Source organism: Mirounga leonina, unplaced genomic scaffold (assembly GCF_011800145.1).
Source record: "Mirounga leonina isolate KUSES-001 unplaced genomic scaffold, KU_Mleo_1.0 Mir_115, whole genome shotgun sequence".
Lineage (NCBI taxonomy): Eukaryota > Metazoa > Chordata > Mammalia > Carnivora > Phocidae > Mirounga > Mirounga leonina.
In genome coordinates this window covers 32,423,336-32,441,871 of record NW_023270268.1, presented here as the reverse complement: position 1 = coordinate 32,441,871, position 18,536 = coordinate 32,423,336, and the positions used below count along the sequence as shown (strand labels likewise).

Genomic DNA, 18,536 nt, shown 5'->3' with positions numbered 1-18,536 from the left:
CACTTTATTTTGATGTACAACCTGCTGTCTAGTACTTAAAATAAAAATGAAACAGAAAATGAGGCTACGAAAAATTGTTCTGTTATATGCCTGGGTTTTTCTCTTGTTCATCACCAGATTAGATTTCATTTATTAAGACTTTAGAATCCAATCTTTTTTTGATAGCCTGATCTTTATTATTTTTGTAAATTTTTTATTGTTATGTTAATCACCATACATTACATCATTAGTTTTTGATGTAGTGTTACATGATTCATTGTTTGTGCATAACACCCAGTGCTCCATGCAGAATATGCCCTCTTTAATACCCATCACCAAGCTAACCCATCCTCCCAACCCCCTCCCCTCTAGAACCCTCTGTTTTTCACAGTCCATCGTCTCTTATGGTTCGTCTCCCTTCCGATTTCCCCCCTCATTCTTCCCCTCCTGCTATCTTCTTTTTTTTTTTTCTTAACATATATTGCATTATTTGTTTCAGAGGTACAGATCTGTGATTCAACAGTCCTGCACAATTCACAGCGCTCACCATAGCACATACTCTCCCCAATGTCTATCACCCAGCCACCCCATCCCTCCCACCCCACCCCCCACTCCAGCAACCCTCCGTTTGTTTCCTGAGATTAAGAATTCCTCATATCGGGGGGCGCTTGGGTGACTCAGTCAGTTAAGTGACTGCCTTCGGCTCAGGTCATGATCCCAGGGTCCTGGGAACGAGTCCCACATCGGGCTCCCCGCTCTGTGGGGAGCCTGCTTCTCAACCTCTCCCACTCCCCCTGCTTGTGTTCCCTCTCTTGCTGTGTCTCCCTCTGTCAAATAAATAAACAAAATCTTTAAAAAAAAAAAAAAATTCTTCATATCAGGGTACCTGGGTGGCTCAGTCGTTAGGCGCCTGCTTTCGGCTCAGGTCATGGTCCCAGGGTCCTGGGATCGAGCCCCGCATCGGGCTCCCTGCTTGGCGGGAAGCCTGCTTCTCCCTCTCCCACTCCCCCTGCTTGTGTTCCCTCTCTCACTGTGTCTCTCTCTGTCAAATAAATAAAATCTTTAAAAAAAAAAAAAAAAGAATTCCTCATATCAGTGAGGTCATACGATACATGTCTTTCTCTAATTGACTTATTTCGCTCAGCATAATACCCTCCAGTTCCATCCACGTCGTTGCAAATGGCAAGATCTCATTCCTTTTGATGGCTGCATAATATTCCATTGTATATATATACCACATCTTCTTTATCCATTCATCTGTCGATGGACATCTTGGCTCTTTCCATAGTTTGGCTATTGTGGACATAGCTGCTATAAACATCGGGGTGCACGTACCCGTTTGGATCCCTACATTTGTATCTTTGGGGTAAATACCCAGTAGTGCATTTGCCGGATTGTAGGGTAGTTCTATTTGCAACTTTTTGAGGAACCTCCATGCTCTTTTCCAGAGTGGCTGCACCAGTTTGCATTCCCACCAGCAGTGTAGGAGGGTTCCCCTTTCTCCGCATCCCCACCAACATCGGTCGTTTCCTGACTTGTTAATTTTAGCCGTTCTGACTGGTGTGAGGTGATATCTCATTGAGGTTTTGATTTGGATTTCCCTGATGCCAAGCAGTGTTGAGCACTTTTTCATGTGTCTGTTGGCCATTTGGATGTCTTCTTTGGAAAAATGTCTGTTCATGTCTTCTGCCCATTTCTTGATTGGATTCTTTGTTCTTTGGGTGTTGAGTTTGATGAGTTCTTCATAGATTTTGGATACTAGCCCTTTATCTGATATGTCCTTTGCAAATATCTTCTCCCATTCTGTCGGTTGTCTTTTGGTTTTGTTGACTGTTTCTTTTGCTGTGCAAAAGTTTTTTATTTTTGTGAAGTCCCAATAGTTCATTTTTGCCCTTGCTTCCCTTGCCTTTGGTGATGTTTCTAGGAAGAAGTTGCTGTGGCTGAGGTCGAAGAGGTTGCTGCCTGTGTTCTCCTTTAGGATTTTGATGGACTCCTGCCTCACATTTAGGTCTTTCATCCATTTTGAGTGTATTTCTGTGTGTGGTGTAAGGAAATGGCCCAGTTTCATTCTTCTGCATGTGGCTGTCCAATTTTCCCAACACCATTTGTTGAAGAGACTTTCTTTTTTCCATTGGACATTCTTTCCTGCTTTGTCAAAGATTACTTGACCATAGAGTTGAGGGTCCATGTCTGAGCTCTCTATTCTGTTCCATTGATCTATGTGTCTGTTTTTGTGCCACTACCATACTGTCTTGATGATTACAGCTTTGTAATATAGCTGGAAGTCCAGAATTGTGATACCGCCGGCTTTGTTTTTCTTTTGCAACATTCCTCTGGCTATTTGGGGTCTTTTCCCATTCCATACAAATTTTAGGATTATTTGTTCCATTTCTTTGAAAAAAGTGGATGGTATTTTGATGGGGATTGCATTGAGTGTGTAGATGGTTCTAGGTAGAATTGACATCTTCACAATATTTCTTCTTCCAATGCATGAGCATGGAATGTTTTTCCATTTCTTTGTGTTTTCCTCAATTTCTTTCATGAGTATTTTCTAGTTTTCGGAGTACAGATCCTTTTCCTCTTTGGTTAGATTTATTCCTAGGTATCTTATGGTTTTGGGTGCAATTGTAAATGGCATCAACTCCTTAATTTCTCTTTCTCCTGTCTTCTTGTTGGTGTATAGGAATGTCACTGATTTCTGTACATTGATTTTATATCCTGCCACTTTACTGAATTCCTGTATGAGTTCTGGCAGTTTTGGGGTGGAGTCTTTTGGGTTTTCCACATAAAGTATCATATCATCTGCAAAGAGTGAGAGTTTGACTTCTTCTTTGCCGATCTGGATGCTTTTATTTCTTTTTGTTGTCTGATTGCTGTGGCTAGGACTTCTAATACTATGTTGAATAGTAGTGGTGATAGTGGGCATCCCTGCCGCGTTCCTGACCTTAGGGGGAAAGCTCTCAGTTTTTCCCCATTGAGAATGATATTCGCTGTAGGTTTCTCATAGATGGCTTTTATGATATTGAGGTATGTACCCTCCCTCCCTATACTCTGAAGAGTTTTGATGAAGAAAGGATGCTGTACTTTGTCAGATGCTTTTTCGGCATCTATTGAGAAGATCATATGATTCTTGTTCTTTCTTTTGTTAATATATTATATCACGTTGATTGATTTGCGGATGTTGAACCAACCTTGCAGCCCAGGGATAAATCCCACCTGGTCATGGTGAATAATCCTTATTTATTTATTTATGATTTTATTTATGATTTTATTTATTTATTTGACAGAGAGAGACACAGTGAGAGAGGGAACACAAGCAGGGGGAGTGGGAGAGGGAGAAGCAGGGGGAGTGGGAGAGGGAGAAGCAGGCTTCCTGCTGAGCAGGGAGCCCGATGTGGGGCTCGATCCCGGGACTCCAGGATCATGACCTGAGCTGAAGGCAGTCGCTTAACCGACTGAGCCACCCAGGCGCCCCTTTATTTTGCTTTTAATACTAGTTTCTGTTTTGTTGCCTTTGACTTTATGATACTAAATTAATACAGCAAAATAGTCCTCCGTTTATGAGTTAACTTGCTAGTTCATTGAAATTATAGTTAAGACTCCACTGTATATGAAAACTGTCATATTAATCATGGAAATAGAATTGAACGTTATTTATACTCATATTTAACAATGATACATGTAACTTTTTAAGTAATCTCTAAACCTACTGTGGGGCTCAAACCTACAGTCCTGAGATCAAGAGTCACATGCTCTACATACTGATCCAGCCAGGCACTCTTGACATTTGTAACTTTTTACTGAACTACTATGATTAACGTTGTCCTTTTTCTTGATTTTTTAAAAATCAGTTTTACCAAGATATAGTTTCCAAATGCACACATTTTAAGTGTACAGATGAATGACTTGAGAAATGCATATAGCCATTTAGTAATGCTACTCCATGCAAAATATAAAATATTTCCATCTCTCCAAGAACAACTAATTCTTCTTATGTTTAATAACTTGAAAATCTAATTTTACTTCTTTTGCTTACTGTGTACTTAGTGAAGATAATTTTACTTACCAAGAGTACCATGAAACAACTCTTGAAATTATGTGCTTTTTATATATGGGACTGTGTTTCAGGTTGACATAGTTCATGACCCAAACAAGGTTAAATACAGTTAAAACAGTTTTGTGTGATTTGAGTGATTTTTATTTATTTTTTGGGAGGGGGAGGGCAGAGGGAGAGAGAGAATCCCAAGCAGGCTCCATACTTGATGTGGAATCCGATGTGGGGCTCGATCCCACGACCATAAGATCATGACCCAAGCTGAAATCTAGAGTTGGACACTCAACCAACTGAGCCACCCAGGCGCTTCTAATTTGAGTGATTTTTAAAGAATGTTTGACAGAAAGTTAATTTTACTTGAGATAATTTATAATTAGCAATTCAGTACATTTTTTGTTTAATTTTTTTAAAAACCTCTGAAAATAAAAGCTGTATTGTAGTGCGTAAACAACCTGTCTTCAGTGCTTTTAAGTACTGTCAATGATACTGTTTTTCCCATAAAAAAATAAAATCACAATGTAAAAGTTTCACCATGTGTTTAGGAAATTGCCTTTTGGGGAGGAACTCTTAAAAATATTTTCCCTTTTCACTCACCTTCCAATCTAGACTCTCATCTCTACAGCTGGGTGTGAGGGATACCTGTTGGTGGTACTTAATGAATTCAGCATCCTGAAAATAAACAAGAGAGCTGTACATCAAGTAATTAAAACATGCTTAGAAATGGTTGTTATTAAAAATATAAGGGAAATACCATTTTTCTCATTTTATAGATTAATAAAAACTAAGTCAAGTTTGATATGCCAAATGTGCCATTGCAGTTTTTTATTGGGCCTCCGAATTAAGAGTACACTTTGATGACTTTTAGTGGCTCTCTACTGCTTTATGCTTTTTCCTGTAAGAGTACAGTACACTTTAGAGACTTTTCCCTCTTATATACCTAAGTGTGGTTTGAATTGGAGCTGGTAATCACTGGCAAAGAACCTGTTAGAGGTTATAAAGTATTTTCTTATTGATTCATTGAGTCTTATTCTTGTGATTTTTAACTTGAATATTTTACGGGTATACAGTTGAAACTGAACCTCATGTAATTACTCTGCCAGTATTCTCTGTAACTCCAGATTGATTTTGAACCTTATTTTAATTTATTTAAATTATGTTAATTTTAACATGTTTTTTGATATAAACCACTCATTATTTTTAGAGTGATAATATTTATATAATCATATTTGAGATAAAAATTATGTAGCTAATATAAAAGTAGTACTAAAGAAAGAGATGAGAAAGGGTGTTAACTTTTTCTTTGTTTGATACTTATGTTGAAATTACCAAGCTATTTTTCATGTTCAGATAAAACAGATTTAATTGACAGGTGTTAATAGGTTAAGGAACATTTAGTTTTAATTTATAGAAGAATATTCTATTGGTAAAGACTATCAGAAAAAAGCATGAAGAGAGATAATATTCTCTATACTTGGGTGTTTTTCATACTAAGTCAGTCAGCTTGTATGCCTGGATAGCACCAGTCAATCCTTAGGGCCCTCCCTACAATATAAATTTATTATTTTATGCCTTCATCTTTTCCTTCCCCAACACTCCTCACAGTTTTTTCCCTCATACTTATCTAATTCACAGAATATTCAGGTTTTTAAAAAATGTCTAAAGAACTTTGAAGTTCTTAAACAAGGGATTCCTTTAGGTAGGAGTTTGGGGGAAGAAAAACCCCCAAAAACTTTGATACAAAATTTTTCAAACAGTGGCCAGGTTAAATTTAATGTTTAGCATGGGATAGAAAAAGATTAACTGTAAAATCTGTTGTTCCACAGGTACTGTGAGAATAGAGATGTTTCGAAATATGCAGAATGCAGAAATCATCAGAAAAATGACTGAAGAATTTGATGAGGTATAGCATTTTAATATTTATGCAAATTGCCTACTTATACTTTTAAAATGGTGAATATGGTGATTATTTTTAGTTTTATTTTGATTTGGGTTAGTTTAAGAGAAGATAAACTATTTCTTCATTTATATAATAATCCATGTTACTAATTCTAAAGTTAACGATCTTTGGCAATTTCATTTCATTGCATGGAGGTATCACTTAATAATGACTAGTAACTGATAAGGATAATAAAATTAGTGGTATGAAGTAGAAGTTGATTCTTGACATTCATTCTTGAAGACCACCTAAAATTCCCAAATTTATAAATGCATCGCCAGTAGTTTTATGTTCTGTGGAATTAGTCATGTTAAATGATTTAAAGAAAAAAGGGTTTGGAGGTCAAATAAGTGTGAATAGGCTGCATATTATACCTGTTTTAGAGATTGCCAAAGCTCGTTATCTTATTTAAGGTTCTTAGAAATCCTGATGGAAAAATAACCTGCTTAGCTTCATTTAATCCACAGTTCCTTAAATTATGTTTATCTCTTCCTACTGCCCCCTCCCCAACCCCACCCCCATTTTGTGTGTTTGTGTAAACTTAAACTTCTATTTGGGACAGTCTAGTTGAAAATATTCTGATTTCTACTTAGAATACATGTTTTCTTTGCTAGTCTTCACAAATTAATCAGCTTTACACTAAGTGTTGAAACACTTTCACAGTTTTATTTCTGTATTCTGTTTATGGTAAACTCATTTTATGTCATGCTTTAGACCACCATTAATTTTAGTTTTAATATTCTGCCTTTTGATTTAAATAAGATTTCTATTTTCTATAGATGTTCTCTTTTCTTGATTTTCAACACTAACAACAAAGATTGTTTTTTTTCCAGGTCCACTCTCTCAGTGGGGTGGGCTCAGGCCTATTTTTATTAGTAGTAGTAGGAGTATTTATATTTAATTGAAAAAAGTACTACAAATACATGGTAAAACAAACACATGCACACTATATATTTTTTTCATCAGGTGTTCACCTTTATTCTAGTGGCACACATCAAAACATTTTCATGAGCATCTTTTTTTTTTTTTTAAGATTTTATTTATTTATTTGAGAGAGAGAGAGAGCATGAGCAGGGTGAGGGGCAGAGGGAAAAGCAGGCTCCCCGCTGAGCAGGGAGCCTGATGTGGGGCTCGATCTTGGGACTCTAGGATCATAACCTGAGCTGAAGGCAGATGCTTAACTGACTGAGCCATCCAGGCGCCCCTCATGAGCATCTTTACAGAAACATTCTGTCATTGGCTTTCAAACTATTTAGTCACATTCCATGGGAGGTAGGGGAGACCTTACATTGTGACCCATGTATATAATGTTCACAATTACTTGTTTTCATTTCTGTAATTCAAAACATTCTGAAATTCCAAAGGACTTTTCCCCCCCAATTTAATGGTGGCAAAACTGGCCCCAGCTAACCTAAGGCTATTAAAATTTTTATTTATCTCAGTCATTGTGAATATTTATATGTCTTGCTGGTGAAATAGTAATGTTCTTAATGACAGGGGGCTGCCCTAGATTCTCTTGGACTGTGATGGGATATAAAGTATATGTACTATATTAACTTCTAAAATTCAAAAATTTCTGTATTCTGAAACATTTCTGTGAAATTACTTTTAATTAAAAAAAAGGTTTTTTGTTATAACTTCATGAGTTTATATGTGGCAAATAGAAGATAACGAAGCCAAATTAAGGTGAAAGTGGTAGGTTTACTCACCAACTACTGTACTAACTACCATGCCAGGCTTGCAACACAAGTGAATGAGATTGCAGATTAAAAAGTAGTATGCATCTTGGACCTTCAGGAACTACTAGGAGTTTAAGACAATAGTTCCCAAACTTTGCTGCATATTAATATCACCTAGGGATATTTAAAAACTGACGCCTGGCTCTCTCCCTTATCCCCAGACCTTCTAATTTAATTTGTAAGGCATGTAACCTGGGCTTGGGATTTTTAAAAGTTCACCAGGTGACTATGTACAGACAAGTTTGGGAGAAACTTTGAGAGAAAACCGAGATTTAAACTATAAAAACACTTTATATGGGAGAAAAGAATGAGAGGAAATACAACGTGAATACACAGTGAAATTTCAAGACAGGATATCATTGCTTTGTAGTAAGATTTTGAGATAAGTAGGGGAAGATGAGGAATTCAGCAAAATGAAGATCATGATGTGTCTAAGAAAATACTCCTGTGAATATTGTCAAATATTCAGGTATATTAGAAGAATAGTAAACTGTTACAAAAAAAAGTTAAATGTAGCAAATGAAAATTATTCAAAAGGTGTTTATTTCATAATCTTAAATATTCTTTTCCTGATACTTGAGAATACTGACTAAATCAAAAAAGAATGTTTTAAAAACCATCACTTTATGAATAAGTCCTGAGAATAAAAGATACAGACATCATAGAGAATATAGTCAGTTGTATTGTAATAATGTTGTATGGTGACAGTTGGTAGCTACACTTATGGTGAGCATAGCATAATGTCTGAACTTACTGAAACACTGTATTGTACATCTGAAACTAGTGTAACATTGTGTGTCAACTGTACTTCAAATAAAGAAGAGATTCTAAAGGAAAACATTCTTTTTTCCCTGTTTGACAGAAAAACTAACACAGTTTTTTATTAGAATATATGCATTTAAAGCAGAATTACATTAATTATTTTCTAAGGCTATTTTATCTTTAAGCACTTTAGCAAAAAACTGCATTTAAATGCTTACATATTGTTAAATATACAGTATCTTATTGTTTCTGTTACTTCAGAATACTGTACAGGTCTTTTAGTCTCCAGGAGTGGAGGAAGGTTAGTTTTGGTAAATTGTATTTTGTGGTAAAATTCAGAAAGATTTGATGACAGGATCCATTGCATCCCAACAGTTTAGAGCAATGTCTGGTTCATAGGGAATAGCCAGTAGATACATTTAGTTCCTGCTGGAGCCAGCCCGTGATATATAAAGCAAAATGTAATAGTATTTCTTCCCCAGATTATTAGAGTCACATCTCCAAATGTAAACTCTTTAAGTATGTCTTCCAAAGGTCAGTTTGCACAGTTTTCATATATTGAAATGTGACACCTATGAAGGGAAGCTTTGCAACACAGTACATTTAATGTATTCACATAGTGCCTTTTATTCTTTTTTGTTATGTTAATCACCATACATTACATCATTAGTTTTTGATGTAGTATTCCATGATTCATTGTTTGCATATAACACCCAGTGCTCCATGCAGAATGTGCCCTTTTTAATACCCATCACCAGGCTAACCCATCCCCCCACCCCCCTCCTCTCTAGAACCCTCAGTTTGTTTCTCAGAGTCCATAGTCTCTCATGGTTTGTTTCCCCCTCTGAATTCCGCCCCCATTCTTTTTTAACCCTATGATTAATAAATGCTCAAATGGATAAACAGTGAGAAGTTCTATATTTAAGTTTAAATAAATTCATAGAAGCACATACGATTAGAAACAAGAAGAGAAAAAAGCCATTGGGTAAGATCTAATCATTACAGAAGAGCACAATGTATAAAACTTTTAAGTTTTATAACCATTGTAAAAATGGTTAAATATTATACAAACTGAGAAAATATGAAAAAAATGCGAAAGATATGGTAGAAGAAAACTCAAATTATCTCCAGTCCCAAATTAAAGTTAAATATTTTTGATTTTATATTCCATTGATAAAACATTTTTCAGCCTATTGTCTTAATAGTGAATATCTATGATAAAGCTAAAAAATTATTCTCTTCTCTTCCTCTCCCCCATGCTCCTTCTCAGAAGGCTGGAGTGCTTAAGAAGTAACTGCCTGGTGATTATTTCAGACTTCGAAACTAAATCTTATTTTCTAAATATGTGATAAATAAAAATAGACAAAAGGTTTTTTTCCTCCTACCTTTGGTAATCAGACCAAATAATAAATAAATCAGATAAATAATCATTTATTATATTACATTTATTATAAATAATTATTCTATTACAGTGTAATTATATTTATTTTTTCTTTATATATTTATATTTATAATATTTAATTCTATTTATTATCTTAGAGTGTAGTTTGTAGCATATGTTTATTTATAGGGTAAATGCATACAATACTAGATCAGTTTCTTCTCAGATGTCATTAGATTATCATGTTTTTTTTAATTTAATTTAATTTTATTATGTTAGTAACCATAAGTACCTCATTAGTTTTTGATGTACTCCATGATTCATTGTTTTCGTATAACACCCAGTGCTCCATGCAGTACATGCCCTCCTTAATACCCATCACCGGGCTAACCCATCCCTCCCCCCGCTCCCCTCTAAAACCTTCAGTTTGTTTCTCAGAGTCCATAGTCTCTCATGGTTCATCTCTCCCTCCAGTTCCCCATCCCCATTTTTCCCTTCCTTCTCCTAATGTCCTCCATGCTATTCCTTATGTTCCACAAATAAGTGAAATCATATGATAATTGACTTTCTCCACTTGGATCATCATGGCTTTAATTTTTGTAATGGTCTAAGATGAGCTTGTGCAAGAAGTGTTAGTGCCCCCATATTTATTATTTACTTGTGATTACATACTCAGATTTTTCTTTCTGTTTCTGTTTTTCCCCAAAATCTTTGTGTTAACACTTTATGAAGAGTTAAAAATAAATATTTTAAAATATATTTAAATCTATTGCATTGGTCAAATGCAACTTACAAAATGAATAAACCAGTGAAGAATGCCATTTCTAATATCAATCCCCTTGAGCATTGAGCTCTTCTAATTTTTCTCTTGGGATACCTCAGATACCCTTTGTGATACAATACGGTCTGAAATATGGACCTAGTGAGGGCATACAAAGCTTAGTCTATATACTAAATATTACTAATAATTTATTTAATTAAAAATAAAGAGATGTTTTAATATTTTTTTTTCAGTACACCACTCAGTTGGTGTTGTACATGTCACTTTGGAAACTTTCACATTGAGGAAGGTAAACAGACTATTAAAGGAAGCAAAGTTGGAAGTGAGAAGTGCCAAAGGACAAAGAAATAATCACATAGAAAAAGACTCAAGAGGGTGCCTGGGTGGCTCAGTTGGTTAAGCGACTGCCTTCGGCTCAGGTCATGATCCTGGAGTCCCAGGATCGAGTCCCACATCAGGCTCCCTGCTCAGCAGGGAGTCTGCTTCTCCCTCTGACCCTCCTCCCTCTCATGCTCTCTGTTTCTCATTGTCTCTCTTGCAAATAAATAAAATCTTAAAAAAAAAAAAAAAAGGAAGAAAAAGACTCAAGAAATTGTAATCATTTGTAATGTGAAAAGGTACAAAATAGGAAATAATATTACAACTGTGAACTTAGCAGTGCAAAATATTAGAGACAAGAGGAAACATGTTGAATGATGATAATAGCCAATATTTGTCTTTGTGCACTGTTGCACATTCTTTACATATATTTAATACTCATGACATTTTTATGAGGTAGGTCTTTTGTATTATTATTATCATCTCCATTTTACAGATGAGAAAATGGAGGCAAAAGGGTTTAAGAAACTTGCCTGAGGTCACACAACTAGTAAATGATAAAGTCAGGAATGAAGCCCAGAACATCTAGCTCCTGAGTTCATACTCATAACCACTACCCTTTTGCCTAGTATACAACTGCACGTGTATAATCTGAAGTAGCTTGGAAAGAGTCACTCAGGTAACAGTTGTACTCTCTCCACTTGGTGGACACCTTCAGTCATGTAATAAATTTCTGGCTATTTTTATTACCAAATGTCTTACGGCTGACCAAACAAATCATGGAATTAAATTAGTATCTTTTTTTTTTTTTTTAAGATTTTATTTATTTATTTGACAGAGAGAGACACAGTGAGAGAGGGAACACAAGCAGGGGAAGTGGGAGAGGGAGAAGCAGGCTCCCCGCAGAGCAGGGAGCCTGATGCGGGACTCGATCCCAGGACCCTGGGATCATGACCTGAGCTGAAGGCAGTCGCTTAACCAACTGAGCCACCCAGGCGCCCTAAATTAGTATCTTTTTGAAAGGACCAGTTATATTCTACTGATATATTTTGAATCTTTTTGAAGTTAATCCATTCCATTATATTGTTTAAGACATCTACTCTCATTATGAGAGATGCTTAAATGAGATACTCATAAGCCAATAATAACATTATGAGAGATGCTTAAATGAGATACTCATAAGCCAATAATAACAGACATAATGGATACTGGCTTAAATCCCCATCTGATTTTGATTAGATATGATGAACTACATATTTAAGTTGTAATTAACACCCTGGTCGTTTCAAGATTTTTATTTTTCAGTTTTAAAATATATTTATAAAACATGATTTTATAGTGATATGAAATCACATTTATATTTGCTAATCATTATGAAGAGCTTTTAAATTAGCTAAAGTTAGGTATTCAGTATCTTTTATGGATTTTTTGGTATAACTTTTTAACAACTGTCAAATGAACTATTAAGTCTTTTTTTTTTTAAGATTTTATTTATTTGAGAGAGAGAGAGAGAGCAAGAGAGCACAAGCAGGGGGAAGGGCAAAAGGAGAGGGAGAAGCAGGCTCCCGGCTTAGGGAGCCTGCTGCAGGGCTCGATTCCAGGACCCCGGGATCATGACCTGTGCTGAAGGCAGCGTTTTAACCGACTGAGCCACCCAAGGCCCTGAACTGTTTAGTCTTTCAAAATTATTTATACAGGATTTACTTTTGTGTTCATTCAGTAAACATTATTGGACACTTAATGTTTGTCTAACTTTTAGTTAGAGATTAACAAGGTTATAGCTCTAGAAAATGATTTCATGTTCTAAATGGAGAAAGAGCTTTGTGAACTAATTGCACTAATACCTTGACAAGTTCAATAGTTGAGAAATACAAGACCCTGTGAGAACCCAAAGGGTGAGTTAATTATCTGAGATGTGAGAGCTTCACAAGTTACTTAGCCCTAAAACTAGGTTTTTAAAGATGAATAGAAGTTCACTGGAAAAAACAGGAAAGAGTTTATAGGGAAGACGGTGTTTAGGATTATAGGAGAAAACATTGAGGTACGAAGCTGGAGAAATTAGACTAATTGCATTTAATACTTAATAAATAAGCCATCCCCAAACCATTGTTGTCCTCCTAAGCATATTAGACAGTGTCCTAGATAAATGCTGGAGATACAGAGATAAGATAGGGGTTTGAAAAATACAACAGAATTTTTATAGCATTGACTTGTGGAATTTTTCTTTCCAAATGTATTTAATTGGTGTATATATGCCAGTTGAATTTCCTGATACTTTAAGGCTGAGGTTTGTCAGATTGAAAGTTACCTTAGACTTAATTAGCAGAGGTCTGATAGTAAAGAGCATTTCCTCTTTAATTGCCTTATGGCAGTCAGCCAAAATGATCTATCTAATTAATCTTTCTGGCTATTTTTAACTTAAAAACAAAAGTTCAAACAACATATTTAATAATAAATTTTATTTAGCCCACTCAGAATTTTGTTTTGTAAAGATAACTCTTTCACTGGATCTTTCCAAGGATAAGGCATATCGTTTTCTTTGTTCCCTTGACACACGGTTCTTATGCATTCTGACTTTTTGAGGAAAAATAAAAATAACTCTTCCAGTCACTGTGATATAGAAATGCATAGATGTGATTTTACATCTTACATGCTGACTATAACATTGTGATAATTTAGATAATGGTATTCCAGAAATTGGAATTTCTCCTAGTGATTTCAGGAACTTGGTATCCTCAAGGATGTAAATTTGGTAGTTTCAAATACTTTTTAATGTACTCATTTTTAAAAAAATTGTGTCATTTGATAGAACAAAAAATATATGTAATATATATATAAAGTATGTAAATCTGCCATCCCCAACTTAAGAACTGAAATATTACTGAAATACCTGTGTGTTCCTCCACTCTCCCATTCTAAGCCTTCTCCTGAGAGGTAATTAGTATCTTGAGTTTTGTAAACTTTTCTTTTTCTTATTGACAAATTATTTACCACTCTTAATGAAATGTTTGTGAAGATTCATGGATGAGTAGGGACCAGACATTTGGTGGTACTCCACAACTTATTGATGCCGATTTAGGGGAAAACATATTTAAAAGGACTGATTGGCAGTCCCATTGCTGTTTTGACTTTACATATTCTCCTCATTTCTGTTTGTGGCTAAGGAAACACAAATTGTCAAAATTTATGATCGATTCAAGAGAAAACTTTAGGGATCATTTAGATATCCTTCCCAATATTTCTGACCCATATTGACAGTATCATTTTTGTGGTGATTCATTCATTTGATGAAGAAATAGTTGAGTGTCTGTTAAACATTTCAAGCATTGAGGACAAAGCACTGAATAAACCAACCAAAAATCCCTTCCCTCATGGAATTTACATTTTAGCTGGGAGAGAAAGCCAGTGAATAAAATACCTAGGCAAAATATTGTAGTATGATAAATGACAATAAATGCTATGTAGAAAAATAAAGCAGAGAAGGGGGAAGAGATTGGGAATGGAAAGATGATTTTAAATAGGATGGTCAGGAAAACCTCTCTGAGACTGTGACCTTGAGTAAACACTTGAAAGAGGGGATGGAGCAGCCATGCGTATATCTAGGGGAAGAGAAAATTTAAACTGTGCAAATGGCCCTGAGATAGAAACATAACCTAGGGTATTAGACAACAAAGAAGCCAGTGTGGCTAAAGCACCCTGATTTATATATTGCATTTGATTGTTTTGTTGTCAGTACTTTTTCAAAATATAAAACACTTCCTCCACATTTTTTTCTTTGCATGACATTAACTTTTAGTTGACAACCTAGTCATCAAGTATCCCACATTTTTGTTTCTCTGACGTTTTTCTTCATGGTTATCATTTAGCTTGTTCCTAAATCTCCTGTATTTTGTAACTGAAAATTAGGTCTAATGACTTCATTAGATTACATTTACACATTTTTTGCAAGAAGATTTCGTAGGTGGTGCTGTGTACTTCATATTGTGTCACAGTAGATAGTACATAATGGCAGGTTGTCCGTTTATTGGTGATGCTGCAATTGATCACTTATAAGGTGATGACCATTGAACCTTTGACCAAGAACCTTTGGTCTCTTATGGGACATAGTAATTAAGCATCCCTAAACAAAAGAGTTAAGCCTCAAGAGAGTGAGGGGCAAACAATTTTTTTTTGTTTCCTATTGTGAATAAACCCACCAGTAAATCAAACCAGAAACAAGTCATTTTTGTCCAGTAGTTGTCACTTCAGTAGATTTTATTTTTTCAATATTTGAGTATATATCCCATCTCTGTTTTGTCCATCGTCATCATAACTATCTTAGTTAGGTGCTCTCTGCATTCCCCCTTCATATTTGGATCTGTTGCAGGGATAAGTCTCCTTGCTCCATTTCCTTCACCTTTACCTCTGATTATTCTCCATGGTGGAACCAGAAATATTTTTTAAAGCTTACATCTGTTCATGATCCTACTTGCTCAGAATTTTTCAGTGGCCACCCATTGCCTCCAGAAAAAAGCTTGGCTTTATTATAATGAAGGCTTTATATAAAAAGAAGGTTCCCTGTGATCTGGCCCCATCTTTTATCTTGGTTACCACCACAAAATCTGGTTTAGGTTGCCAAACTTAAAGCAGTTCTATATTCTCATTGTATCTTTGTTTTATAGGAATTTGCTAATCTTATTGCTTAGAATGCTGTTGACCCTATTTCTCCTGCCCAGTTCCCTCTGCAGAAAATTGACATTCCTTCCTAAGTAGTACTGTCTACCCTCATAACATTCCTGTCATTGTACTTAATTTACTTGTTTATTTTTTATATGTCCTTCTTTTCAACTAGAAGTTCTGTGGAGGATGGGGGAAACAGGAAGAAGTTGGCCAAAGAGTATAAACTTCCAATTATAAGATGAATAAGTTCTGAGGATCTAATGTACAGAATGGTGATTATAGTTAATAGTACTGTGTTATATATACGAAAATTGTTAGGAGAGTAGATCTTCAGTGCTCTCACCAAAAAATAAGAAATGGGTAATATAATATAATAGGATGTGTTAAGCTAATGCTCTGGTGTTAATGATTTTACAGTATATAAATATATTAAATCAACTTCTTTTATACCTTAAACTTACATAGTATTATGTATCAATTAAATCTCAGTAAGTCTGAGAAAAAATAAAGTAGTTCTTAGAAGAGGATTCTTGGTGTGCTCATCTTTGTATGCCAAGAACTAGTGCCTGGAGCATATTTATTGCTCAGTAAATACATGAGTAGATGAATGGTTGGGTGGATGGATACTTTCTCCAAATAAGTGTTTACAGATCTCTGTTTTAAGCAATAGTAGTATATATCCTTGGGTAAGTCTGTTGAAACTAGGTAACCAAAAGCCAATGTTTCACAAAAAATAGGTGACATTTTTTTGTGACATTGTCCATCAGTTGAGTTAAACAGTTCTCTTGGATTTACTCTTAAAGAGTATTTTATCTCTTTTGATATCTATAGTTTGTGACCAAATTGGGTTCCCAAATATCAAATGCTTAGGGATTATGCAGTTAGCCTTCCACCTCTATCACCTGCATGAGCTCTGCCTTGCAGTGGACATCTCATAAGATTGTTGTTCTCATCTCAGAGACTCTAAATTTTGTAGTTTTTGTTGCTGGCTCTTATCTCTGAACTGTGGTACCCTTTTCCTTTTATTCCTCCATCAATGTCCCCAAAACCTCTAAAATAAATTTTTCCATTAGTTGCTTGTCAGTCTATTTGGGAATAGAACCCCAAAGTTCTTCCTTGGAAGAACAATCACTAGACACTCCTTCTGTCCCCCAAAGTTCCTATGGTAAACCAGGTGAAGCTCCATTATAGAGTTAAGAATTCATGGACTTTACAGTCCCAGAATCAGAACCCTGTAGCTCTGTGATTTAGGACAAGTTGTTAAGATCTTATTTCTCTCATCTTTATACACACTAGTAGTCACCACAGTATATAGATAATACAGAATTATGGATTTGAAAAGTGCATGCCATATAAATGCTGGTTATATTATCTTTACATGAAAATTTCTCCCCTTGTATTCATCTTTGGAGGTATTTGTAGAAGTTTCTTTCTTACTGGATCTTTTTGGTTTGCTCTGTATTATCCTAGCAGATTTCTGCCTGATATTCTTCCCACCCTGAGCTCTGTCTGCCTTTCTATACCTGTTTGTTGGATATGGTTTACCTTTGCATTCGTTTATTCAATAAATTCCTTGTGCAAAGCATCATAGTAAGACTGCACTCACAGAATTTAAATATTAGTTGTGGATAAGCTCTTTAGGCTACTTGATTATTATCTTTATTTTACTATTATTATTTTCTTAGCTCTCCTAAAAAAAATTACTGCTTTGTGAAGAAAGTTAGTTTTCAATATCCCACTACCCTTCATTAACTAGACAGTTCTTTTCTCCCCATCTCTCTCTCTTTTTTTTAAGATTTATTTATTAGAGAGAGAGAGCATGCACAAGCAGGAGGGGCAGAGGGAGAGAAGAGTTGGCTGCTTAAACTGACTGCGCCACCCAGGTGCCCCACTAGACAGTTTTTACATGACATGTATAAATGTGCCTAACAAGGACAGATTTATAACTGGTATTAGAGTAAAGCAAGAAACTGCCTTTTGAGGTAGATACAGGAGATACTTCTTTTTTAAAAGGGTTTTTTCCCTTTTGAAAAAAGATTTATTTATTTATTTTAGAGAGAGAACTTGTGCACACATAAGTATGAGCAGGGGAGAGGGGCAGAGGGAGAGTGAGAGAATCTCAGGCAACTCCCCGCTGATTGTGGAGCCCAAGCGGGGCGGGGCTAGCTCTCAAGACCCTGAGATCATGACATGAGCCAAAATCAAGAGTTGGATGCTCAACTGACTGAGCCACCCAGGCGCCCCCAAAAGGGTTTTTTCTTTTAATCATAATATTTGCACATGGTACAAAAATTGGAAAGGATAAAATGGTATACATTGTTAGTTTGGTTAGGAATTGAGGTAGTTTTATGTTCTATTGTTGATGTCATTGTCTTTAGTGAACCACAGTCTTCAGATTTCTCTAGTGGTCGGCTGCTGTTGCCTTATATGTAGGATACCCAGAGGGGTTTTCTCAGTGTTCATGCTGCACCCTCAGGTTTCAGCTCTCTCTGTTCTCCTGTGACACAGAATACTCCTACGCCATACTCCTCCCCCTCCTTCTGGTGGTAGACTGGTATTGCTTATTGCCTGGTACTATAATGAGGGTATGGGGATTCTTTATTGTCCTAGTGCTAAGTCTTAAGCATGCCTTTTGTGCCTGGAGCTACTGAGGGACCTTCTTTTTCCTGGCCATTATGTCTGTGGCTGGCCTCAGGTGGAGTTCTCTGTCTCCCAATACTAGCAGATCTCTGTTTGATATTAGTATTAGGATTCAGGGTCCAGGACAGTGTTTGTCTTACTCTCTCCCCCAGGTGGAGGATTTTTTCCTTCTCCTGGCTACAGTGCATCTTTGCCTGTGCTGTGGTGGTGACTCAGTTTGCTGACCTACCTCCATCAGATTAAGTGTTTTAATTTGCAGGGGACAAAAGTCTGGAGAAGTAAGCTGG

General features: G+C 35.9%; 1 protein-coding gene across 3 annotated transcripts in view; it reads left to right on the top strand.

Annotated features, from left to right (window-relative positions):
- STAG1 (stromal antigen 1) overlaps positions 1 to 18,536 on the top strand; it is a 409,713-nt gene that overhangs the window by 213,470 nt on the left and 177,707 nt on the right. For all 3 annotated transcript variants that reach the window (XM_034995271.1, XM_034995264.1, XM_034995275.1), the window contains one exon: positions 5,857 to 5,933. In XM_034995271.1, the coding sequence (XP_034851162.1) occupies positions 5,857 to 5,933 (77 nt within the window). The remainder of the gene's footprint in view (positions 1 to 5,856; positions 5,934 to 18,536) is intronic.